This window comes from Sciurus carolinensis, chromosome 3 (genome assembly GCF_902686445.1).
Source record: "Sciurus carolinensis chromosome 3, mSciCar1.2, whole genome shotgun sequence".
NCBI lineage: Eukaryota > Metazoa > Chordata > Mammalia > Rodentia > Sciuridae > Sciurus > Sciurus carolinensis.
The window spans coordinates 5,366,820-5,387,927 of record NC_062215.1 but is presented as its reverse complement, the minus strand read 5'-3'; the positions used below and the strand labels follow the sequence as shown (position 1 = coordinate 5,387,927).

Here is a 21,108-nt window from a genome sequence, read left to right as displayed (position 1 = left end):
GAAGACTTCAGAAAGGAGGACACTGGGGCTGGACAGGGCAGGCATCGAGGGTCAGTGTTCCAGGAGAGCCTGAGCACATGAGGTGGGCAGGATGTGAGGTGGCCTAGGTCAGGCAGGGCTTGGAGCCTGGGCTGTGGCCCCTAGGAGGCCCACATCCTGGCTCTCTGTCCCTAGAATCTGCCCTGGATGACCTGGACCTGAACGAGTTTGGGGTAGCTGCCCTGGAGAAGACTTTCGATAATAGCACAGTGCCCCATCCCAGCAGCATCACAATCGGTACTGGGCAGTGGGTGGGCAGGGTGGCCTGGAGGGCGCCTCAGGGTCCCAGCTAGCCCAGGCCACCTGATCCACGTGGCCCATATGGCTTGCCTGGCCCTCACCCAGCCCGCCCTCTGGGGCTCCTCTTGTAGGTGGCAGTTTGCTGCAGAGTTCTGCACCCGTGAATATCCCTGGCTCCTTGGGCAGCTCTACCTCCTTCCACTCTGCATCCCCCTCTCCTCCTGTCAGCCTCTCTTCACATTTTCTGCAACAGCCTCAGGGCCACCTGAGCCAGTCAGAAAACACATTTTTGGGGACCTCAGCATCACATGGATCTTTAGGTAAGAGGGGACTAAGGCAAGAACTTTTAGAAAGTGCCTTTTGCCATTCTTTCCTTGGCACATTACCCAGGTTGGAGGTCAGGGCAGGGTCTTTAGACTGGAAGGCTCTACCACCCATACATGTATGACCCCAGACAAGTGATTCAGCCTCTGCCTTATTTATGTCTTGCACTGTGAAAGTGTGCAGTGGTTGTGAGGATTGAGGAATGCTGTGAAGGAAGCGCCAGGACAGGCTAGTGCAGCCGCAGGAGTGCTCTGCAAGTCGCCAGAGCCAAGGCCTAACTTTCAGTGCAGTTTTTCCTGGTGAAAAACAAAAACAGTAAGGACTATAGGTACAGCTCAGGGTGGAATGCTTACCTAGCACACATGAGGCCTGGGTTTGATCCCCAGTGTCACAGAAAAATAAGTTAATCAGTTTTTTTTCTAGTCACCCAGAGGTCCCAGAAGACATTCACACCAGGGTCACAGGAAACCAAGGGAGAAGATGGCACAGACCCACCTCAGGGCAAAGGCACAGGGAGCCACAGAGTAGGCGGTCTGCCCAGCTCAGCATTGTTAGAACATTGAGCACTGGGGCCCCCAAAGGCATCTAGGTTCAGTGGCCAGGGGCTGGTCTCCTGTGGGACTAAGGCATTGTTCCCTGAGAATAATAGGCATAAAACAATCCCCAGCTTGAGTGCTTCTCAGTGTGCAGCAGCCTCTCCCACAGCCACTTCCCAGCAGCTGTTCCTTGACCAGAAATGCCTTCCTCTAAGGGTCAGGACTTCCCATCAGAGAGATTGAGAACCCTTTGAAGTTCTGATTTGTGGCTCAGGGGTAGAACACTTGCCTAGCATTTGCAGGGCCCTGGGTTCCATTCTCAAAGCCACAAAAAAATAAAAGAAGTTCTGATCAGCTGTGGGGACTTCATCTCATTCTAGGGGTTTTCCTAGCACCTTCCCAGTTTGGAAGAGGTTCGTTCTCTAGGGTGGATTGTGCCCACAGTTGGGTCATGTTTCTGGTTTGCCCGTGTTCCAAAGGCATTTTGATGTAGTCCTGCCTACTGGCCCCATGTATTTTCACCAGGTGGTCCTCGAGCATAGTTATACGGAGGAGTGGCCTCTGGCCACCAGGGCAGGAGGCAGAAGTGCAGACGCTGGGATCCCAAAAGGGCCTCAAATGGACCAAGCAGTCAAGAGTGCGCTCTTTAAGGAAGTAGCTCCTCTCCAACAGAGAAAATGCCACCTACTGAGGAGGGGAGAGGTGCAGGCAGACTGGGCCAGTCCTGTCAGTGCACCCATCCAGAGGTCCCTGGGCTTACAGACAGTGTACACGAAGATCCACAGGACAGCACCTTCTTACATCAATCATTTGTATTGCTCTGAGGACAGAATGTCTGAAATCTGGTTCTGGGACATCTTGGCTGAATTAGTGGGGAAGGATACTTGTGAGCTAAAGAAAGCCAGAGTTTTATGTATTTATTGGTACCGGGGATTGAATCAAGGGCACTTAACCACTGAGGTACATCCCCAGCCCTTTTTTAATATTTTATGTAGAGAATAAGGTCTCATTGAGTTGCTTAGGGTCTCACTAAATTGCTGAGGCTGGCTTTGAACTCGTGATTCTCCTGCCTCAGCCTCCTGAGCTGTTGGGATTACAGGCATGCACCACCATGCCTGGCTCCATTGTTTTGTTTGTTTGTTTGTTTGTTTTATGTTAAGACAGGGTCTTGCTAAATTGCTGAGGTTGATCTTGAACTCTAGATCCTCCTGCCTAAGCCTCCCAAGTAGCTGGGACTACAGGTGTGCTCCACTACACCCAGAATCATGAGATTCTTGTAGCACATCCTGTCTCAGTGTCCTCTGTAAAACAAGGGGGAGTGGGGACCAAGACTCCCTGGCTTCTGCTCCAGCCCTCCTATCATGTGAGGTGCTGGCCAGTGGCTTTTCTCTCATGTCAACTCCTCCTGATCTTGTCATCCAGGACCCTCTCAGTCCTCACACCAGGTACAAGAAGGCTGTCTGAACTCTAGCCCTCTAGGCTTCTAGTGATGTCATCACTGCCAGTTGTCACCAGTAGGGCAACCCAAGGTACAGATGAAAGTACTAACACTCTTAAGTAGAGCCATTAAAAAACGGGAAGCACTGAAGTCTAGGTGTGTCTAGCACTCAGTCCAGGGCACCTTCACAGCCTACTCTCCAGTGCCTGCACAATACCCTGGCCTGACGTGACTGGGGTCTCACACACCCACCCAGCGTTCAGCCAGCCCTAGAAACTCCCAGGCATGGGTGGCCAGGGCCCAAGCCCTCCACAGCTGATGTTCCTCCCCTTCTGGGGCAGGTCTGAACGGGATGAACAGCAGCATCTGGGAGCATTTTGCCTCTGGAAGCTTCTCCCCAGGCACTTCCCCTGCCTTCCTATCAGGGCCAGGGGCTGCTGAGCTGGCCCGGCTTCGGCAAGAGCTAGATGAAGCCAACGGGACCATCAAGCAGTGGGAGGAGTCCTGGAAGCAGGCCAAGCAGGTACTAGCCCCACACCTACCTGCCATACCTGTACCTGGTGGCATCCAGCCCAAGCTCAACCTACTCAGCGGGCATGGGGGCGGGGAACCTGGGGCCCAAAGAAGAGAACAGAAACTTTTGTTGGCCCTCTCTCCCTTTGGAGGACTGGCCCTGCCTTTGGGTCACTGGGGTAGCCAGCGCCACAGACCTGGCACTCCCTCTGGGTCCTCTTTATGTCATCTATCTGCAGGACCCACTTGCTCCTTCCTGGAAGACCCAACTCCTGGGGTTGCAGGGTTCTAGGTTCTGAGATAGGCCCTCTGTCCAGCCACAGCCTAACTGCCCCTGGGGGGATGTGAGTCCTGCCTTGTACCCTGCCATGCTAGGCCCTGCCCACAGAAGGAGTGTCTCCTGCAGGTCCTGAAACCTCTCTCCTCTCCAGGCAGGTCAGCCTCCTCCCCGCCCCCTCCCCAGACAGCAGGCCCAGCTTCCCAGCAGGCCCTACATCCAGAGTGGCCCACACAGGCTCCCGGAGATGGGGGGGGCAGGGGGGCGGGGGCAGGGGGCCATCGTGATGAGGCGCTGCGTGTTGGGCCCACAGGCTTGTGATGCCTGGAAGAAGGAGGCAGAGGAGGCTGGCGAGCGGGCCAGTGCGGCAGGTGCTGAGTGCGAGCTGGCTCGGGAACAGCGGGATGCACTAGAAGTGCAGGTGAAGAAGCTCCAGGAAGAGCTAGAGCGGCTACATGCAGGGCCTGACCCCCAGACCCTGCCCACCTTCCCTGACCTGGAGGCACTCTCGCTCTCTACTCTCTACTCCCTCCAGAAGCAGCTGCGGGCCCACCTGGAACAAGTGGACAAGGTCAGCCCTGGAGGTTTGGGAGCACTGGCTACACACCATGGCCTCAGTGGTGGGACCCTTGATCCAGTCCAGCTGCTCCAGAGCCTCTGCCTAGCATTAAGCCAGCAGCAGGGAGCGGGTGAGGAAGAGAGTGTCCTCTTGGGGAGCCAGTGGCGGCAGTGCCCACTCCTAGTATTCTTGACCTAAGCTGCATTCCTGTGCCTGGGCCCTAAGTGGCATCCTCTTGTAGCTCTCTGCATACCAGCAGTCATTCCAGAATGGTTCAGGCTGTCAGGGCTTCCCTGTCTGCATTCCCAGATCCCCTGCTGGGTCCCTACCAGCCATGTGCCCAGTGGAAAGTGCTGGTACTAGGCATTTGGCAACCAGGCCTCTTGGCATGTCACAGTTTTCTCTAGGCCTCATTTTTCTCACTTAGGAGGCTTAGAGTCACTTTGAGATCAAATGATACAAGAGGTATTAATGTCATCAGGAGACGCCGTAAGGCACGGAGGCTGCAGCCCCAGCCTGCTCCCTGGCCCCAGTCAGGTCCACTCTGGTGGGCAGAGCCTGAGCTGAGCAGCCCAAGCTCTCACCCCACTCCTGCTTGCCAACGTGTCCTGTGAGCACACTGTTGAGCTCCGGGCCTCAGTTTCCTCCTCCCAAGGGGCAAAATGAGAGTCAGGGGAACTCCTTACTCTACTTGGGGCCAGACGTGTAACCCCAATCTCACTTTCCCTGCAGGCTGTGTTCCACATGCAGTCGGTGAAATGCCTTAAGTGTCAGGAGCAGACTCGGGCGGTGCTACCGTGCCAACACGCTGTGCTGTGCGAGCTCTGTGCTGAGGGCAGCGAATGCCCTGTCTGCCAACCCAGCCGGGCCCATGCCCTCCAGTCGTGACCTTGCAGGCCTGGCCCAACCGGGTCCAGATTTCTCACCTAGAACTCTTTAAAGTATATATATATATGTGTATATATATATATATATATGTATGTATGTATGTATGTATATGTATATGATTATGTACATGTATACATTTGTGTGTGTGCAGGTATGCGTGGTGGCCAGCGTGTGCAGTGTCTGTGTGTATATCTGTACATAGATATAGACACACACTTTAAAACAGACTTACCAAGCACTTTTTAAAAGAAAAGACTATTTTGCAGTCCTCCCCTGCCCGCTCCCCACCCTTTCCGCTCAGAGACAAAGGTCCCCTCTTCTCCCACTGGCCTTTTGGCAGAGAATCTGTTTCTGTCTTTTTTTATGTAGGAACTAACTATTTTTAACTTCTTCCTGGGGCCTAAGTGGGGAAGGTTGGGAAGCTGGAAGGGGCTGAGGGGAGAGGAGAAGCCTTCAGGGCAGGCCCTGCTCACCCTGTCTCCCAGGGCCCCCTGGGTGGGTAGACCTGGTTCCCAGATGTGAGGGCCTCAGGGAGGCCTGAGGGTGTGCTGGGGGTGGAAGCCAGTCAAGCTCCTAGGTTTACCAAATGTGTATTTAGTCCTGGGGACCATGGCGAGAGCTGGCAGGCCAAAGCTGCAGGGCCAGCTCCCCTCCCAAACTGGGCCCTTGAAGCCCCTTGAGGGGCAAGGCCCAGTTATGTCCCCCTCAGCTCTTTCCTGTTGGGCTCCCCAGAACAGCCTTCCTGGCCCCAGGGCCACCTACCAGGCTGGCACTGCCCTCAACTGTCCCTGCCCTGGCCCCTCTCTGGCCCAGCCTCTGTGCAGTTCGCCCCCTCCCTCTGGCAGCTAGCAGGGCAATTGTTGGGGAGGAGTGCGGCCTGAGGACCAAGGGGGCGCAGGCCCTGCCCTCCTGGCAGGAGGGGCTCCGTATGCATTCCTTGGTGCTCTCAGAGTGCAGCTGACGTCCTGCCTGTCCTAGGCAGACGCCCGTGTGCATGTGTGTGTGTGCTGTCCAGTGTATATTGTGTCTTAGCTTCGATTTTAAAAGTCATTCTGTACAGAGAGAGATGCAGTGGGGTGGGAGGGCAGAGTGGGCGGAGGGAAGTGACCTCGCTCCCAGCACTGGGTGTCGGGCAGGCTTGTGAGGGTTGCGAAGGGTCTGCCCTGGCCCAGGCCCCCCTTGGGCTCAGCACGAAAGGGCTTTCAATGAATTAAGTGAAAACTTTCTCCTTTTTTTACAAAAATGCAAAAATCAACAAAGCAAATCTATTGGAAATAAAATATGAACTTGCAGTTGCAGCTCGTTTATGTGGGGGTGTGGGCCCCCAAACACAGGCCTCCCAACTGTGAGGCAGGCAGGGCCCCTGCCTCAGGCACAGATGGCTTCTGCCCACACCCTGAGGTGTGGCAAAGCAGCTGCCAAGCCTTCAGGTCCATCTGGGCCCAAAGAGTCCTCCACAGTTTGAGTGCCCTCTGACATAGGCCCGCTGGGACCACTATGAAGGTGACCTTGGACACGATAGCTCCCAGGCCCTGTGTCTGGATAGCTCACAGGCCTGTCCTCATCTGTGAGTGGTTTATTATTGATGTTTCCCAAAAGGCAATAGAGCCCCTAATTGTTTCTCTGATCAGCGGACAATGCTGTCTGTTCCCGATGGTTTGCATGAAAGCATAAGTGGGAAGCAGGCGCTGAAGAAGTACGCTGCCTCCTACCCTCAGAAGGGCCCATGTTCTAGGAGCTGAGCCTTCCTGCCCCACTTCTCACCAGGCTGTGTGCTCGGGTAAGAACAGGGAGGCTGGGGGCTGGGGAGACAGCTCAGTCGGTAGAGTGCTTGCCTTGTAAGCACAAGGCCCTGGGTTCGATCCCCAGCACCCAAAAAAACAAAACAAAAAAAGAACAGGGAGGCTCCATGTGGCCTCAGCTGCCCCACTCCAGCACTCCCATCAGCTGTGCTGACTCAGATGGAGGGGATTTCACCTGGGGCACAGCTGAAATGACCACTGACCTCCAGTGTGCAGGGACCCTCTTCCCCTCAGCAGGGCTGCCCCTTATGCTGTCCAGAGCAGCCACTCGGCCTCATGCTTTACCTGCCCAGTCTTGGGCAGTGACCACCATAACTGATGGACCTGACAAAATGATCTGTCAGAGCCCACAGTCAAAATATCTGTATTGCCAGCCACCTCAGCCCCTGCTTGTGGCAACTGTGCTCACACCCTCCTCCCTGCTTTCTCCTGAGGGCTGGGAGTCCACCTGGCCTGACAGCATCTTTAGGGACCCTCTGGATGCCAACAGATATGCTAAGAGGGCTGTGAATAATTTTTTTAAATTTTTATTTTTGCTAAGAAAGTTTCTAGGTGGACCCCCTTCCCCTCAGCAGACATCACATTGTCCTTTCTGCTATGCCTTGGTGCCAGCCCTGCTGCCTGCCAGCTCTCACCCCAGATCCAACATCCTTGGATCTCTAGTAATGGCCACCATCACCCCTCCCCTGGGGCAGCTGCCCCAGGAGGCCGGGCCCACGCCCCAGCATAGCTGAGGCAGGGAGACCAGGAGGCAGATGGCTCTAGACCCTGCCGGCACCACCAGAGCAGTTTCAGGGGATGCAGGGGCAGGACTTATCTGCTGGGATGTGGCAGAGAATGCTGAGGCCAGGGCTGGGGGGAAGGCAGAGGGGTTATAAGTACTGTTAATGATGCTGCCTGCATCAGTGCAGGCCATGAAGAGCCCAGAGAGGCTGCATCCTGGCCCCTATACTTGCTGTGCCTTCCCGAGTGTCAGGCCAGGCTAGGGGGCTGAACTGTGATGGGGAAGACCCCAATCTTTCAGGACCCCACCGGGGACCAGCCCTCCCCCAGCTCCTCTATTGCCCTGACTTCGGGGTATGCTGGGAGGCTTGCTTGGCTCGCTGCTTCCTCAGCCTCACAAAAGCCTGGGCCTCTCGGTCACCCTTCCTGCTCTCCAGCAGCTTCAGGATTTGGTCCCCTGTGAAGAGAAGGCCAGAGGCAGTGTCTGGAGGCTGAGGACGCAGCACGGCCCCGCTGCCCCATCCCCCACCACACTGAAAGGAACCATGATGGACACACCAGCCAAGCTTCAAGACGCAACTGACAGCTGAAGGTGAGAGTGCCGTGGACTGCCTCGGGATGACTACTACCTTTCTGGAGAGAACCTAAAGCTAGCTGGTTAACTTTTTCTTTGTGCCTCAGTTTACTGGTCTCTAAAACACTAATGATGACACCTGCCTCACTAATGGACCTAAGAAATGAAAGAGCTAATGTAAGCCACGTGCTCAGAACTGGCTCACGATGTGCACAATGGTGAACTTGTTATCAAGCTGGGGGAATTCTTTGCAGGGATGTGCCCCTCTACTCAACAGATCCAGGCTCCTTCCTCTCCCGAAGTCATCTCATGGGTGACCTTACCCATCGGGGAGTCACTCAAAACGTCATTGAGCTTGAATTTCACTGGTCTCAAGCCAAGCGATTTGCCAGATTTCTCAGCAATGTGAGCCTGGGCACTTATTCCACTGGCTTCCATCTCTCAAGGAAGCATTTCTCTAAGACCCCTGCCCAAGTTGTCCACGTGCCCAGTCCCTACCCTGCCCTGCCCTGCCCTGGGACTGAGGCTTACCATTGGGTGCCGGGTACATGAGAGGCAGGCGGGTCTGGGGTGCCTCATTGGGCTCCTCAGAGCCAGTCAGCCCAGGCACCCCACACAGAGGCAGAAAGGCCTCCCCTTCCAGGTCATCAGCCCCCAGTGTGTCATGGTCCAGCACCGTGAGCAGCAGGCATGACCCTTCCTTCTGGCATGGCTCAGCAGGCACCAGGCTGGTGAGGACACACTTGGGCTCAGATGCCTGCCCGAGACTACCATCACCCCACCCCTGCTCCAGTACATGGGTCACCCCCTCGCTGTGCACAAGCACATTACTAAGTCAGCTCAGCCTGGCGCATCCTGGCCATGTGGCATGACAACTGCTCTGACCATGGGCGGATGCTTTAAATCAGGGGTCCTGTGCCCTAGGCCCACCTGTCTTGAGCAGAGAGCAGATCCCTGAGGACTTTAAGGTCAGGACCCTTCCCTGGAAGCCTACAATTTGATATTTCCCTTCAGTGGAAGAAACCCTTGTCCCAAGTGTCCTTTCCTTAGGTCCAATTTGATCATCTCATGGGCCCCTTGAGGGAGGTCCAGGGAAGGGAAGCGAGGGGGGAGCTAGGAGAATAGTAGGGACCCACTCACAATTCAAAGGTCTCATCAAACAGCGGGTGAAGGTCCTTCTTGTGTTTCTGGGTCTCTCTGGGGGCCAGCTCAGGGAACTCATGCCTGGGTTCCAGGGTCAGCTGGACAAAAGGGTCGCTGGAGCCTAGCAAGTACCCAGGGGAAGGGTGCTGGCAGGGTTCTCCCAGTCACCCCCTGCAGCTGTACCACCCTCCTGCAGCTGTGCCACTCAGCAGCACTGTGCCTCATAGAAAAAGCACCCAGAACTCCCACAGCGACCCCAGGGACACTGGCAGGGAGGGTCATGGAGGGAGCAGCCTCCACTCACCATTAGAGTCCAAGGGCCGCAGGCCAGAAGCGCTGAGCAGCTCCACACGCAGCTTCTGCTCGGAGGTGCTATACGAGGCCTTGATGGTGATGGCACCCAGCTCCTCAGAGGTGGTTTCCTCCTGGGCATGGGTTGCAAAAGCGGGGTCACCTGGGCAGAGCAGGATGGGGCCGACTAACACTGGTGGGTGCAGGGGTGGGGAAGGGATCCTCACCTGCTGCTGGATCCGACTGCAGAAGTACTTCTGGATGAGCTCCCGGCTGGAGGCCGCCTGCAATTCCAGGTCCCTGTGCAGAGCCTAGAAGAACACATCTGAGCACCACCTGAATGTCATAACCACAGTCAGCCCTGTCACAGGGCTCACAACTGAGGCTGAGACATGACTGAAAAGTGAAGTCCTCGGACTATGAGACCACAGTCAAGGATGCATTCTCAGCAATGCCTGAGGCTCTGGGACAGAGGCACAGACAGTGGGCTTCTTGGGCATGCCTCCATTCCGTGCAGGAGCATGGGGCCCCTGTGCTTTGAAGGATATCGTGCTTGGGTTAATAGCTCTGTTATCACCATCTTAAATTTCTTTCCTTTTTCTTTTTTTCCAGTGCTGAGTATTGAACGCAGGGTCTTGCACACGCTAGGCAAGGATTCTACCACCCAGTAAAATCCCCAGTCCTGGTAATAACCTTTTTTTCAAGGTGCCTACCTTCTCATTTTGAACTGGGCTCAACAAATTAAGTAGCTAGTCCTGGACACAGGTGAGTGCAGAAAGACAGACTCCCTGACCTCCTATCTGGGAGCTTACCAAATGCCCCTACCTGGAAGGTGGCGGTGTGCAGAGCCTCCGGAGGCAAGCCGCAGCCCTCAGCATGGAAGCAGATCTCCAGGTTCTGGGGGAGACATCAGAGGTGGCCCCAGGGTTACTGTCTTTTTTTTTAGTTGTCAATGGACCTTTATTTTATTTATTTATACACGGTACTGAGAATCAAACCCAGTGCCTCACACATGCTAGGCAAGCGCACTAGGACCCCAGCCTAGGCTTACTGTCTTATGGCTGGCATTTTTACCTGCAGTGCAACTTTCAGCCTGCTAGAGGCCAGGGATGAGCTGCGCTGGGAGGTGGCTGCTTCTGCTAGCACCGCAAGTGTGTGGGTCCAGAGCAGGGTCAGAAGGCTGGCCGAGGGCAGAGGGTGCCAGATACAGGACACGGAGGAGGAGGAAGCAAAGGTGCTCTTGAGAAGGGGAGGCCTCAGGACCCAGGCCCACCCCAACCTTCCCCCACACCTGCTCCACAGGTGAGGCTATGGCCAGAGCTGGCAGGCAGTGTAGGGAGGAGCGAGGGAGGGCTGGCCTCCTGAGGGCAGGAGGGTAAGTCCTATCTGACATCCCAAGCTCAGTGAAGACTCCTCCTCAGTAGGATCATGAAACCCCAATAAACCACAAAGATGGCCAGGGAAGCTGGATCTCAGTGTCAGGAGCATGATTCAAGATGAAGTAGCCAAAATGGATAGGATTGCAACACAGGGCAGGGATAAGCATCTACCCCCTTACAGGGGGAATAAAAGTGGCAGGGACACAGTCCTGATAACAGCCTGAGTTTAACATGTCAAAGTAGAGTCTGGCAGTTACTACCAAAAGAAAAAAGTATCGTGTAAATAAGATCGGTGAGGAAATCTGGGCTACCGCGGAGCTCATTGGCTGAGCACTCGCCTAGTAGGCACAAGGCCCTGGCTTCCATTCCCAGCTCCAGGAAAAATGAGAGAGAGAAGAATGGAGGAGGCCTGTGTATTATCAACACATATAAGTGCTCGTTATACCCGGGCACTGTTCTAAAGGCTTCTGAGCAAAGCTCCTGTCAGTGGAGAGGTAATTCTGGCTTATGTGGGAGGGGGAGCTGAACGAATGTCATAAAATGGCCTAAGAAATAAGGATCAGGCTCTAGGGGTCCTGACTGTCCAGGAGGAAGAGAAGAACTCTAGGAGAGAAGGGCCAGCGGCCTCCTCAGGGCCCCCAGTTCCACCTGGAGACAGATCTTCCTGGGCATCACTGCAACTAAGAGTCACTGGCCACTTCCTGTGTGGTCACTGACCACGACTATACTCTCAGCACATCACATGACCCATTTAGTCCTCAGTAGAAGCCTGCGGTCACTGGCACTGAAAACTTTAGTAACTGCTCAAAGCCACCAACGAGTACTGAGTGGAGTTTGAAGCCAGGCCATCCCAAGTCCGCACTCTGTGCCTCCAGCCTACCTAAGAGACCCTAACTAGAAGTTCCCCCTGGATCACGGCCAATAACACCAGATGCCAGAAACATTAAAAAGGAGGAAAAGCAGTCAGGGGTTCTGAAGATGGATCCAGGACTGGATTTCAGTTTGGTTTAAGGAAGAATTTGTAATTCTCAGTACTCGACAGCATGAAATGAGCAGGTTTGTAAGGTAGTGAGTCCTTTGTCCATGGAAGCAAACATTTGAGCAGAGGCTGGCCGTACCCTCTAAGGGACTTCACTGAAGGGATTCACAATATGCCCCCCTATGGATGCTGAGGCCCTGGAAGGCAGGGCAGGTGGAGAAGGGGTGTGGGCAGTCAGGGCAGGGGCTGCTGCAGACCTGTTAAAATTCTCCTGCACCAGGTTGGTGTTCATGTAGCAAAGCTCCACCTCCAGGAACTTCATCAGGGGCAGAATGGCCTGGGGAAGGGGAGGAGGTGGCTCAGGCCCGTTTCAGCCCCACCCCCTTTTCCTTGTCCTGGGGAGGAAACAGGGCCAGGAGCTTCGGTGTTCAGGTTTGTAGTGTCTGCAGGCTCCGGACCCTGCCCACCTCTCCCCTTCTTCTCCCAGCTGCTGTCTGCTCCAGCCACACTAGCCTCCTCTACAGCCGGGCACAGTGCTACCTCATGGCCTTTGCTGTCCCCGCTGCCTGGAATGCTCTTCCTCTAGAATCCTCCTGGCTTCTTCCCTCGCTTCCTGGGGGTCTTGACTCAGCTGTTGCCCTCTGAATGAGGTCTTCCGTTACTACCTAAAAATATAACCCTCTAACACTTCCCACCCCTCCTTCTGTTTTATTTCTCTCTAGCACTTATCATATCTAACACACTGTGTAAGTGTGTGCACACAAACGATTCTGTATGTGTATTTATAGTTCAGCCTCTCTAAGCTTATAGTGCTTAGTAACTAAGGTTAACATGTACTCCGTACTCAGCTCTTCCACTTCCCCTGCTAGAATGTAAGCTCTAGGAAAGCAGGAAGTTTTCACTGATCTATCCCCTGGCTTGAATCAATGTCAGGGACAAGGTGGGCACTTACTAAACAGTTGATAAATTAATGAGTAGTCTTCCCCCAAACCATCAAAGGCATGTATCACTCTCCCCGCTTACAGACAAGGTAACTGAGGTCAACTGGCTTGCATAAACAGGACAGCAGAGCTAGGAGGCACTGACAAGGATGTGTGCCCAAGCCTGTGGGGCTGCTGCCTCCCCACACTGACTGTCAGTGCTGGGAGAGCCCATGCAGTGGCCCAATTTGCACCCCTGAGCATCCAAAGAGGAAACTGAGGCCCAGGGAAACAACATACCTGGGCCGATCTCTGACACCCCCCAAGGCCTTCAGCCCCCTAAACAACCTGGACCCCCTTCACAGCCCCAGACCCAAAGAGCTAGCAGGGCAGTGAAGGTCAGTGAGCAGGAGAGTCACTCACGTCCTCAGGCAGAACGGACTCCTTGACACCCACGAGTCTCTGGATGTGCTTGGCAATGCCCACCTCCAACTGGGGACACAAAATGGTAGATGGAGGGAGACCAGGGAATAAGTGGAGGATTAGGATTTCTCTTGGGGCCTGAGTTTAGGTTTAGGAAAAGAGGACTGGACATCAGCCCAGGTCCTACTGGGGGCCAGGGTGGAGTCAGACAACAATGTACCTGCTCAGCCAGGGTGCGGACACCAGTGCAGATCTCGTGGTCCAGCCCAGCCAGCGCACCCTGCAGCTGGGCATGTAGTGTGTTCTGCAACTGCCCCTGCTCCAGCATGGCCCCCACCCGCTGCTCCAGGGCTTCCCATGCCAGCTGGGTGGGCAGCTTGCCGATCACCAGTCGCAGCTGCTCCATGTCATTCACCACCACACACAGCTGGGGACAGGCACAGGCAGAAGGATGCAGGGCTTCCTGAACAGCGCCAGCACTGCCAGGCCCCACCCCACCCTAGGCAGGTCCCCAGCCTGGGGCTGTTACCATGTTGGCTGCCTTGCCCTGGTCCTTCTGGCCTGCAGACAGCTCCCGGGCCCGGGCCTTTATAAGGTTGCAATACACCAGGGCCAGCCTGCAGGTGTCCTGAGTGGGGTCAGGGACAGGAAGTTGATCAGTGGGTGAGGGATTGGGGGAATTTCAGACATAGGCCTTGGAAGGTTACTGAGCCAGGGAGAAGTGGGGTGGGCAGTAGTAAGGTTGTCCTAGAAAGATGGGGGACATAGGAAAGATGCTGCACCTCCACAAACTTGACAGTGATCATGAAGGCCTCCTCTGGGTCTGGCCAGTCCAGCTGCCGGGCAGTGTGACTAATCTGAGCAAAGCAGGTGGATAGGTCCACAGCTGATGTGCTATGTTTGGTCAGCTCACCCAGAGGTACCAGCTGGGGGAAAGGGAGAGCACTTAGAAAGGAGGGCTCAAGACAGGGACAAATCCATTCTCCCACTAACAAGCACAGAGCTGGGCAGGGCTACAGAGGGGACAAGCTAGGCTCTGCCCAGAGCTCCAACCTGCAGGACTATGGCAGAGGGAAGCCACAGGTAACCCCAGGATATCAGGAGGCAGCAGAGTTTTGCACACCACTGGCTGAAGTGGGAGGGGAGGGATGTTCCAGCAGGTTCCCAGCTTCTACCATGCCCCGAGGGATGGACCGAGACACCAGCCCCATCTCCAAACTCAAGGCCCCACCCCACCTTGTCCATCTGTACAGCTCGTTGCACCCGCTCCAGCGCCACACTGTAGGTCTTCTGCAGCCAGGAGGGAATGGCTGGCTGGAACCAGCAGTGAAAACTATCCAGAGCCAGGACTCTGTCACTGGGGAAAGCCAGAGCTCAGCCTGGGGAAGGCTGCAACCAGTGTCAGGTCACAGCCCTTGTCGACCCACCTCACACCTACAGCTGCCTGCTACCTACCTGTCCAGAGGGACAGGGCCCAGCTGACGGAGCTCCTTTAGACTGATGTAGAGCTGGAACAGACTCTCACCCATCTCTGGAGACACAGGACTGCCCACTGCCAACATGTGGTCCTGTGCCCTCTTGGCCACCTGCAAAGAAAGGCCTAGCAGGCAGGGTGGCGGAGCAGGGCTGAGGGACACACCTGGGGTCAGTGGAGGGCCTCACCAGCCACTGTAGCTCCAGGAAAGCCATGGAGAAGAGGTCGATCTTGAGGACACTGGAGGAGAGGCAGCAGTGTGACCCTGTGGTACATACGCGGATTCCATAGATCTACCACCTCCCAACCTGGGTCTGCTCACTTTTGGAAGATCTTGTTCCACATGCGTTGGCACTGGTGCAGGTCACCCATGACATCCTGTATGAGGCTCAGCAAGGCCTTGCCTGCCTCCAGCATGCCCTGGCAGGGACAAGGTGGGTTAAGCAGGGCTGTAGAGGCAAGTGCCCGGCTCCACCTTGCCCCCTGTCCAGCCCCACCTGCACCATGGGCTGATGGTGCTGCTGCTTCAGGTGGAACCATTCAACCGTACCAGCCTGTCAAAAAAGAAGTAGTGAGCCAGGAGGAGCGTCTGGGTCCAGGCACAGCCCTCCCCCACCCCAGGGAAGGTCATACCCTCAGAGCCTCAGTCACCAGCTGGGGCAGTGGGGCACTTTCTGAGCACAGTTCTCCAAAGGCCTTCATCTTGCACATCTGCACCAGGACCCTGGGAGACAGAAAGAAGGCTGTGCCCACCAGACCCGCTGCCCCATACCACCGTCACTCCTCTGCAGGCCTCGCAGCAGGTGCCCCACTAGGCCCTCATCCCTGACACCCCTGCAGAAGCAGAGCCACTGACCTGAGGAGAGACTGCAGCCGGGATGGGGAGTCGGAGACAGAGAGAGGGAAGATGGAGCGGAACCTCCGGATGAGGGAGAGGCCATAGGCCAGCAGGGAGGTGAACGAGGTGGCCAGTTCCTCCAGCTGCAAAGCCAGAAGATGTCAGGAGTTGGGAGCTGCTTATGGGCTCATGGCCTCCTGTGCTCCCCTGACCTCCCCCACAGTCCTTCCTGCCCAACAGCCCTTGCCCACCCAACTCCCACCTGTTCTGGTTTGAGCCTGCCCTGGATCCACTGGTACTCCATGCTGGTGATGGGGTGCAAGAGGCAGCTGCTGGGGAACTCCAGGCTCTGGTAGAGGCGACTGTAAGCCAGCCACTGTCTGTGGGGACAGGAAGCCCTCAGCCAGGCCCAGGGGGAGGGATGGCACCTTCCCTGCTCCAAAGCTTCCCATGAAGCCTCATCTACCAGCAGAGGCTGAAAACTAGAGATTGCAGGTGACTCATAAGGATTGTTTGATTCCATACATGCTCTTTAAATTGCCCATCTCTTAAATTGGGTTACTAAAGCTTCAGAATTTTTGGCTTCTTATGAAAAGTGGAATTTAAGGACTTAAGCCTGCATGCACACACAGCAACCATCAGCTGGAACTTTCCTTTTGATGGTTCAGGGAACATGATGGAGGAGATGACTGAGTTGGACGAGGGTCCAGTGGAAGGGCAGAGGTAGGGAAGAAGAGCAATCCAAGGACAGGCCAAGACACAGGCCTGCTAGACACAGCTGCCAGCTGCACTATGTGCTTGGGTCCTGTGAGCAAACCAGGTCCCTCACCATCTGGTGGCTGCACCAGCTTCACCTCCATCCCACCCTCATCTTCAGAACCTGCCTAAGGTTCTGGACACACGCTGCCCCTGGCCCAGGATTGCCTTTACCAGCCTCCTTCTGCCTCCAAGTCAAATGCCAAGCCTGCCTAGAACCCAGGCACCACTCCACTCCCCCACCGCCCGCAACACGGGGGTGTGGCTCTATTTTTGCACCTCTCACAGGCACTGGAACATCTGTGACTCCCATGTGCCCCTCCCTGACTTTCCCAGAATCTGACATGGCTCTGGGGACGATAGGCCCTCAATATACATTCATTAATGTCCATTAATGTTTATTAAATTGCTGACTTTGAAGCATGTGACACTGGGAAGTGGAGCCAGGGTCTGGGGTAGGGCTGGCAAACTCAAATGCCTAGAAGGACTTGGGAGACAGAAGGGAAGAAGTGGGCCCAAGGGCCACCGTGCTGGATAGAGGTCACACTGTGCTGCTCAGACCAGCCCTGCCAGTCAAATACTGGTGTCCCATGAGCAGCTGGAGATCTGCATTGTATGTGAAATTTCCAGATTTTTAAAAGTTGGCTACTGATTTAGAACACACAGTTTGGGACAAAGAGAACCCTCCTAAGGGCAAGGCTTTGGGCTGCCAGCAGAGTACAGGAGGCTGCCAGCTGCCAATAACCCCTTAGGGTTCCACCCAGGCTGTGTACTCACGCCATGGACTGGTGGAAGTCAGACAGGTCCTTTTGTGTGGCATGGAGAAAGAGGATGGTGGTGGCCTGGGGACTCAGTGACCCATCCCAGGAGGTACTGCCTGTCTGAGGGGAAGAGTGGAGAGGTGTTAGGGCCTGATAGGCAGTGCTGGTGGCACCCAGCCCCGGGAGGGCAATACCTGGTGCTGGGTGACCTCATGGGACACCAGCTGCTGCAGGAGGTGGCGGTGCACTGTGTAGCTGGGCTGGGAGCGGCTAACTGCAGTGGCTCTCTGCAATGGGACCAAGATGGCTGTGAGCAGAGAGGACCCGACATAGCAGGGCCATTGAGGCTGTGGGGCTCAGTCCCTGGCCAGGCCCCAGACCTACCCGCTTGTGAATGAGCTGGAACTGGAGGTGGCACTGGCCACGGTCTGGGTAGGTCTCAGTGCAGGGCTCCAGCGGGTACCACTGGTCCTCTCGGCAGTGAAGGTCCTGGTGGGCAGGACACACCTGGAGTCAGGGGCAGGAGGCAGTGGGGCAGCCCCCAGGTGCCTGGAGCCTCTCTCTGAGCCGTCACTTCTCCCCAGGACCCTTTCCCCTTCTCCCTCACCTGCAGCCTCAGAACCACGTTCCCCAGAAAGTCGTCCTGGCCTTTGTCTTTCCGAGCCTCCTTAAAGATCCTGTTTCAGGCAGGACCCATGAGGGAGATGGAACAAGTACCTGAAGGGATCGGGCTGGAATCTGCCCCCCACCAGTGGCCAGTGTGGACCCAATGATGGCGTGCATGGCTGGAGCCGGGTGGAGGGAGAATCTACCTTCTTTCCCATGAGTCCTGCACCCACCTTCGGAGCCCATGCAGATCTGTGAGCTCCCCAAGCTTCTGTCTGACAGACTCCACGGTGTCCAAGTCCCTGGTGGGGCAGAAGTTTGAACAAGAGGCAGAGAAGGTGCCCATTACCCCTTCAGGGAGGAGACTCTGCCCTCTTCTCTTCCCCATCCCCAGGGACAGGCCATGTCAGTCACCACATGTCCAGGTGAAAGCTTGAGTTGCTTATGTCCTCAAACTCCCTATAGGGTGAAAAGGGCACGGTTGAGGGCCTTGGAGGGGTAGGACCCTCATCAGATCAGACCACAAGGACCCCAGATCCTGTCCGCCACAGCTGCCATCCCCAATATCACCCACTCCCACTTGACACCTTCCTGCAAGCTGCTACCCCCCTTCCACTCTATCCCTCCCCCATCCCTCTTACTGCATCTAGGGCCTCAGACTATCCCCGTTCACCTGGAGGGACCCACCCTGCCCCACCAACACCATTGGTCTCTCCTGTCTGGCCTACTCCACCCAGGGCCAAGCCCCTTCCCCAGAGCCACTGATCTCACTGCCTGGGGAGTCCTGAGAGTATGGGGAGTGGGCTGAGGCAGGGCCACGTACAGGATAAAGGTCTCATCCCAGACAGGGTTGAGCGTCTGGTTGACAACTTGGGTGCGGTGGGTCTGCTCCTCGGGAATGGTATGCCTCACCACAGCCTTCTGCCGACGCCGGGACCCAGGGCTGCCCCCTGGCACACCCACCCCCTGCTCGATGCCCAGCAGGCAGTAGGGGTCACTGAACCCTGGGGAGGAGGGAGGATGAGCCCCCATGGAGTTGGCCAGGCTCCCTGGGAGAGTCCCTCTTCAGCCCACCTGAGGAGCTTCTCCTGAGAGAGGGATGGGGAAAGTTGGGCAGAGCACCCCACCCCACCCTGCCAGCCCAGATGCCAGGTGCAAGGGATCGGCAACACTGAGGCCAGTTCTGAGAGACATGTAGGAGACAGGAGCTCCTGCTAAGAGTTCTGGGTCAGACTGTGCGGGGAGAGGAAGGAGTCAGGAAGAAGCCCTCAGGGCTCACCAGCCGGGCACTCACCACTGACATCCTTGCCCAGGATGCCTTTGGCCTGTTTCACTGTTGCCTTCAGACAGAATATTGGCTTCTAGAGGGACGGGAGGGAGCGGCCTGAGTTCTGAGAGGGCTGGGCTTCCCAGGCCCCCTCCTAGCCCAGGGTGCCCTGGCCCAAGTTACCTCCAGCTCCCTGACCCGCTGCAACATCCGCTGGTGCTCCTCAGGCAGCACCTGGAAGGCCTGGTAGGGAGGAAGACGGTGTGGAAGGTTGCGGGCAGGGGCCAGGGCGGCCAGGTTTGAGAAGGCAGAGTCCCTGGGTCCAGGCTGCAGAAGGTAAGGGGTTGGGGCTGGCTCACCTCCTGCAGATATTCCAGCAGCTCAGAGGCCTTGGTCACATGGTTGGGCTCCGGCTGACCCAGGCGGTGCAGAACAGTGTAAAGTGCTTCCTCATACAGCAGGTCCCGCTGAGCAGAGTGGGATCATATCAGGCCCTGCCTCCCCCCAGCCACCCCTCACAGCAACACTTCAAGCCCAGAGCAGAGACAGGCAGCCCACATGCAGTGGAGGGGCTGAGGCTCAGAAGTCCCTCCCAGGTTGCCACCATCAGCCTTGGCCAGGGTCTGAGGGGCTTTCAGGAGGATGTAAGTCTGATCCCCACTCCTCTTCGATCCCCCATCACTCCAACTCTTACCTCCTCAGGGGAGAAGTGGTGGGATGGAGACTCAATCTGGGGAGCAAGGTGAAACGACAAGGTGTCCTTGGAGGCCTGCTTGAGGAGGGCACAGGAAGGCCCAGGCCCCAGCACCCTCCTCCAAGCCCGCGGAAGCCCCACACCTGTTCCCACAGCAGGCCCCCTGGGGGTCTGGCCTGCAGGCCACCTTGCTCGTCCCCTGGCCCGCTGTGGCTGAGGTCCATGGGCGTTCAGCTGGCCCAGCAGCTCAGCCCTCCACCACCTGCCCCCACCCGCTCTTCCTTCCCCAGAGGAAACAGCACTGCTTATCAGGCAGCCCACTCTCAACCGGGGGGCGGAAGTGAGGCCCAGCAGCGAGGAGGGAGACTTGGGGGGATGCTGAGCAAGCCTGAGGTGGCTCAAGGGGGTCCCCAGGCTGCCCCCCCTACATCAGGGATACCTGCCTCACAGAGCCAGGTGCTTTTGGAACTAGGGGAGCAGGAGAGGGAGGGCAGGCCTACCATGGAAAGAGGGCTAGAAAGGCTCAGGTCCGCAACCTGAGAGACTCACAGTGGCTCGGAGAACACGTGGCAGACCCCACCCTGCTGACCCAAAAGGTTCTGCCCAGGGGCAGCATGGAAAGGTAGGTGGAGCCAGGCACCCACACCCCAAGACTGCCAGATCCCCAAGGTCAGCTCTTCTCACTGAGGTCACTCCTACCTCCTGTGTTGCTGGAGGCAGGGCATCCTGTAGGTCTCGGACCCTGTGGCGCCTTATCTTGATGGCCTGGCGCAAGAGGGGAGGGCGCCGCTTGGGGTGGGAGAGGCTTGTCGCCATGGTGGCTGGCTCTGCCCTTCCCTCTGCTGCCCTGCTGCTGCTGAGTAAGACAGTGAAGCCACAGGATGATGCAAAGAGCCCCGAGGCTGCCACCCTCTGCTGGGAAGGGTGGAGGAAGGGCAGCGGGGAGGGCAGAAGGGTCAAGGTGTCACTGCCTTGGAGGGGCCATCTCCCAGGTCCCCTGCACCTTTCCCCAGCTGGGAGCCTTGCAGGAGACTCCCTAACACTGGAGCAGAAGGTGGACCCTGTAGGCAGGTCAGCCCCACCCCACCCTCCCACAGAGGCCCTAGTGACCCAATGCTCCCAGCAGGGGCACCCTCCCCCATCCATGCACTGTACCCAGGGAAGCTGACCTTGGTTCTTGGCTTCCCAGACTGAATGGGTCCCAGACCTCGGCAAGGGTGGGGCAAGCAACAGAGTGAGGGCTCCTGACGCAGTTCCCCAGCCAGCAGCCAACTGCTCAGCCTGCTCCACCCCACAGGTGACATTCCATAGACATGACAGGGTCAAGCTGTGTCAGGGACTTCCCTGTAACCCCTGCTCTACCATGATGGTCAAATGTCCTTACAGGGGGCTTAGCCAAACCCTGAGAGCTCCCGGGTGGGGCTAGCAGAAAAAGAAGCCCCACTGTCAATCTCCCCAAGAGGGCAGATTCAGTCCACTGGGGACAGGAGGACACTTCATCAGCATTTCCCAGAGCTCCCCAGTCCACTGACCCTGTGCCCACTGCCTGGGTTGCAGTGAACATAGGCTGTTTCCCACCCTCCCCAACCCCCAGGTATTCAGGAAGGCAGGAGGTCACACCCTGCAGTGGCCCGCCCTGCAACACTGTTCTAGACAGGCTTCAA

At 56.6% G+C, this 21,108-nt stretch overlaps 2 protein-coding genes across 9 annotated transcripts in view; one reads left to right on the top strand and one right to left on the bottom strand.

The window, feature by feature from the left end:
* The window catches only part of Unk (unk zinc finger), a 37,802-nt gene extending 31,696 nt beyond the window's left edge, over positions 1–6,106 (top strand). For 3 of the 5 annotated variants that reach the window (XM_047546835.1, XM_047546833.1, XM_047546834.1), the window contains 5 exons: positions 175–276; positions 411–599; positions 2,919–3,100; positions 3,681–3,938; positions 4,659–6,106. In XM_047546835.1, the coding sequence (XP_047402791.1) occupies positions 175–276; positions 411–599; positions 2,919–3,100; positions 3,681–3,938; positions 4,659–4,814 (887 nt within the window). In that variant the 3' untranslated portion in view covers positions 4,815–6,106. The remainder of the gene's footprint in view (positions 1–174; positions 277–410; positions 600–2,918; positions 3,101–3,680; positions 3,939–4,658) is intronic. The other 2 variants (XM_047546836.1, XM_047546837.1) reach the window with 2 other exon arrangements.
* A 697-nt stretch (positions 6,107–6,803) lies between these two features.
* On the bottom strand, positions 6,804–20,962 carry Unc13d (unc-13 homolog D). Of its 4 annotated transcripts, none has more exons than XM_047547467.1 (33): positions 20,614–20,962; positions 20,144–20,300; positions 19,445–19,480; positions 19,110–19,217; positions 18,934–18,993; positions 18,778–18,844; positions 18,307–18,487; positions 17,898–17,942; positions 17,717–17,785; positions 17,485–17,554; positions 17,262–17,366; positions 17,072–17,164; positions 16,894–16,997; positions 15,623–15,740; positions 15,379–15,503; positions 15,156–15,246; positions 15,020–15,076; positions 14,845–14,942; positions 14,711–14,762; positions 14,504–14,634; positions 14,285–14,405; positions 13,831–13,974; positions 13,578–13,676; positions 13,269–13,475; positions 13,049–13,117; positions 11,963–12,042; positions 10,422–10,527; positions 10,173–10,244; positions 9,575–9,658; positions 9,361–9,481; positions 9,054–9,177; positions 8,445–8,641; positions 6,804–7,796 (listed from the first exon to the last, which is right to left on the bottom strand). In XM_047547467.1, the coding sequence occupies exons 2-33, from the start codon at positions 20,258–20,260 to the stop codon at positions 7,675–7,677; spliced, it is 3,273 nt and encodes a 1,090-aa protein (XP_047403423.1). In that variant the 5' UTR covers positions 20,261–20,300; positions 20,614–20,962; the 3' UTR covers positions 6,804–7,674. The 4 variants fall into 4 exon arrangements, with proteins under 4 accessions (XP_047403423.1, XP_047403426.1, XP_047403425.1 ...); XM_047547470.1 differs by having other exon boundaries at positions 20,144–20,297; XM_047547469.1 differs by lacking the exon at positions 20,614–20,962 and having other exon boundaries at positions 20,144–20,458.
* Positions 20,963–21,108: the final 146 nt, after the last annotated feature.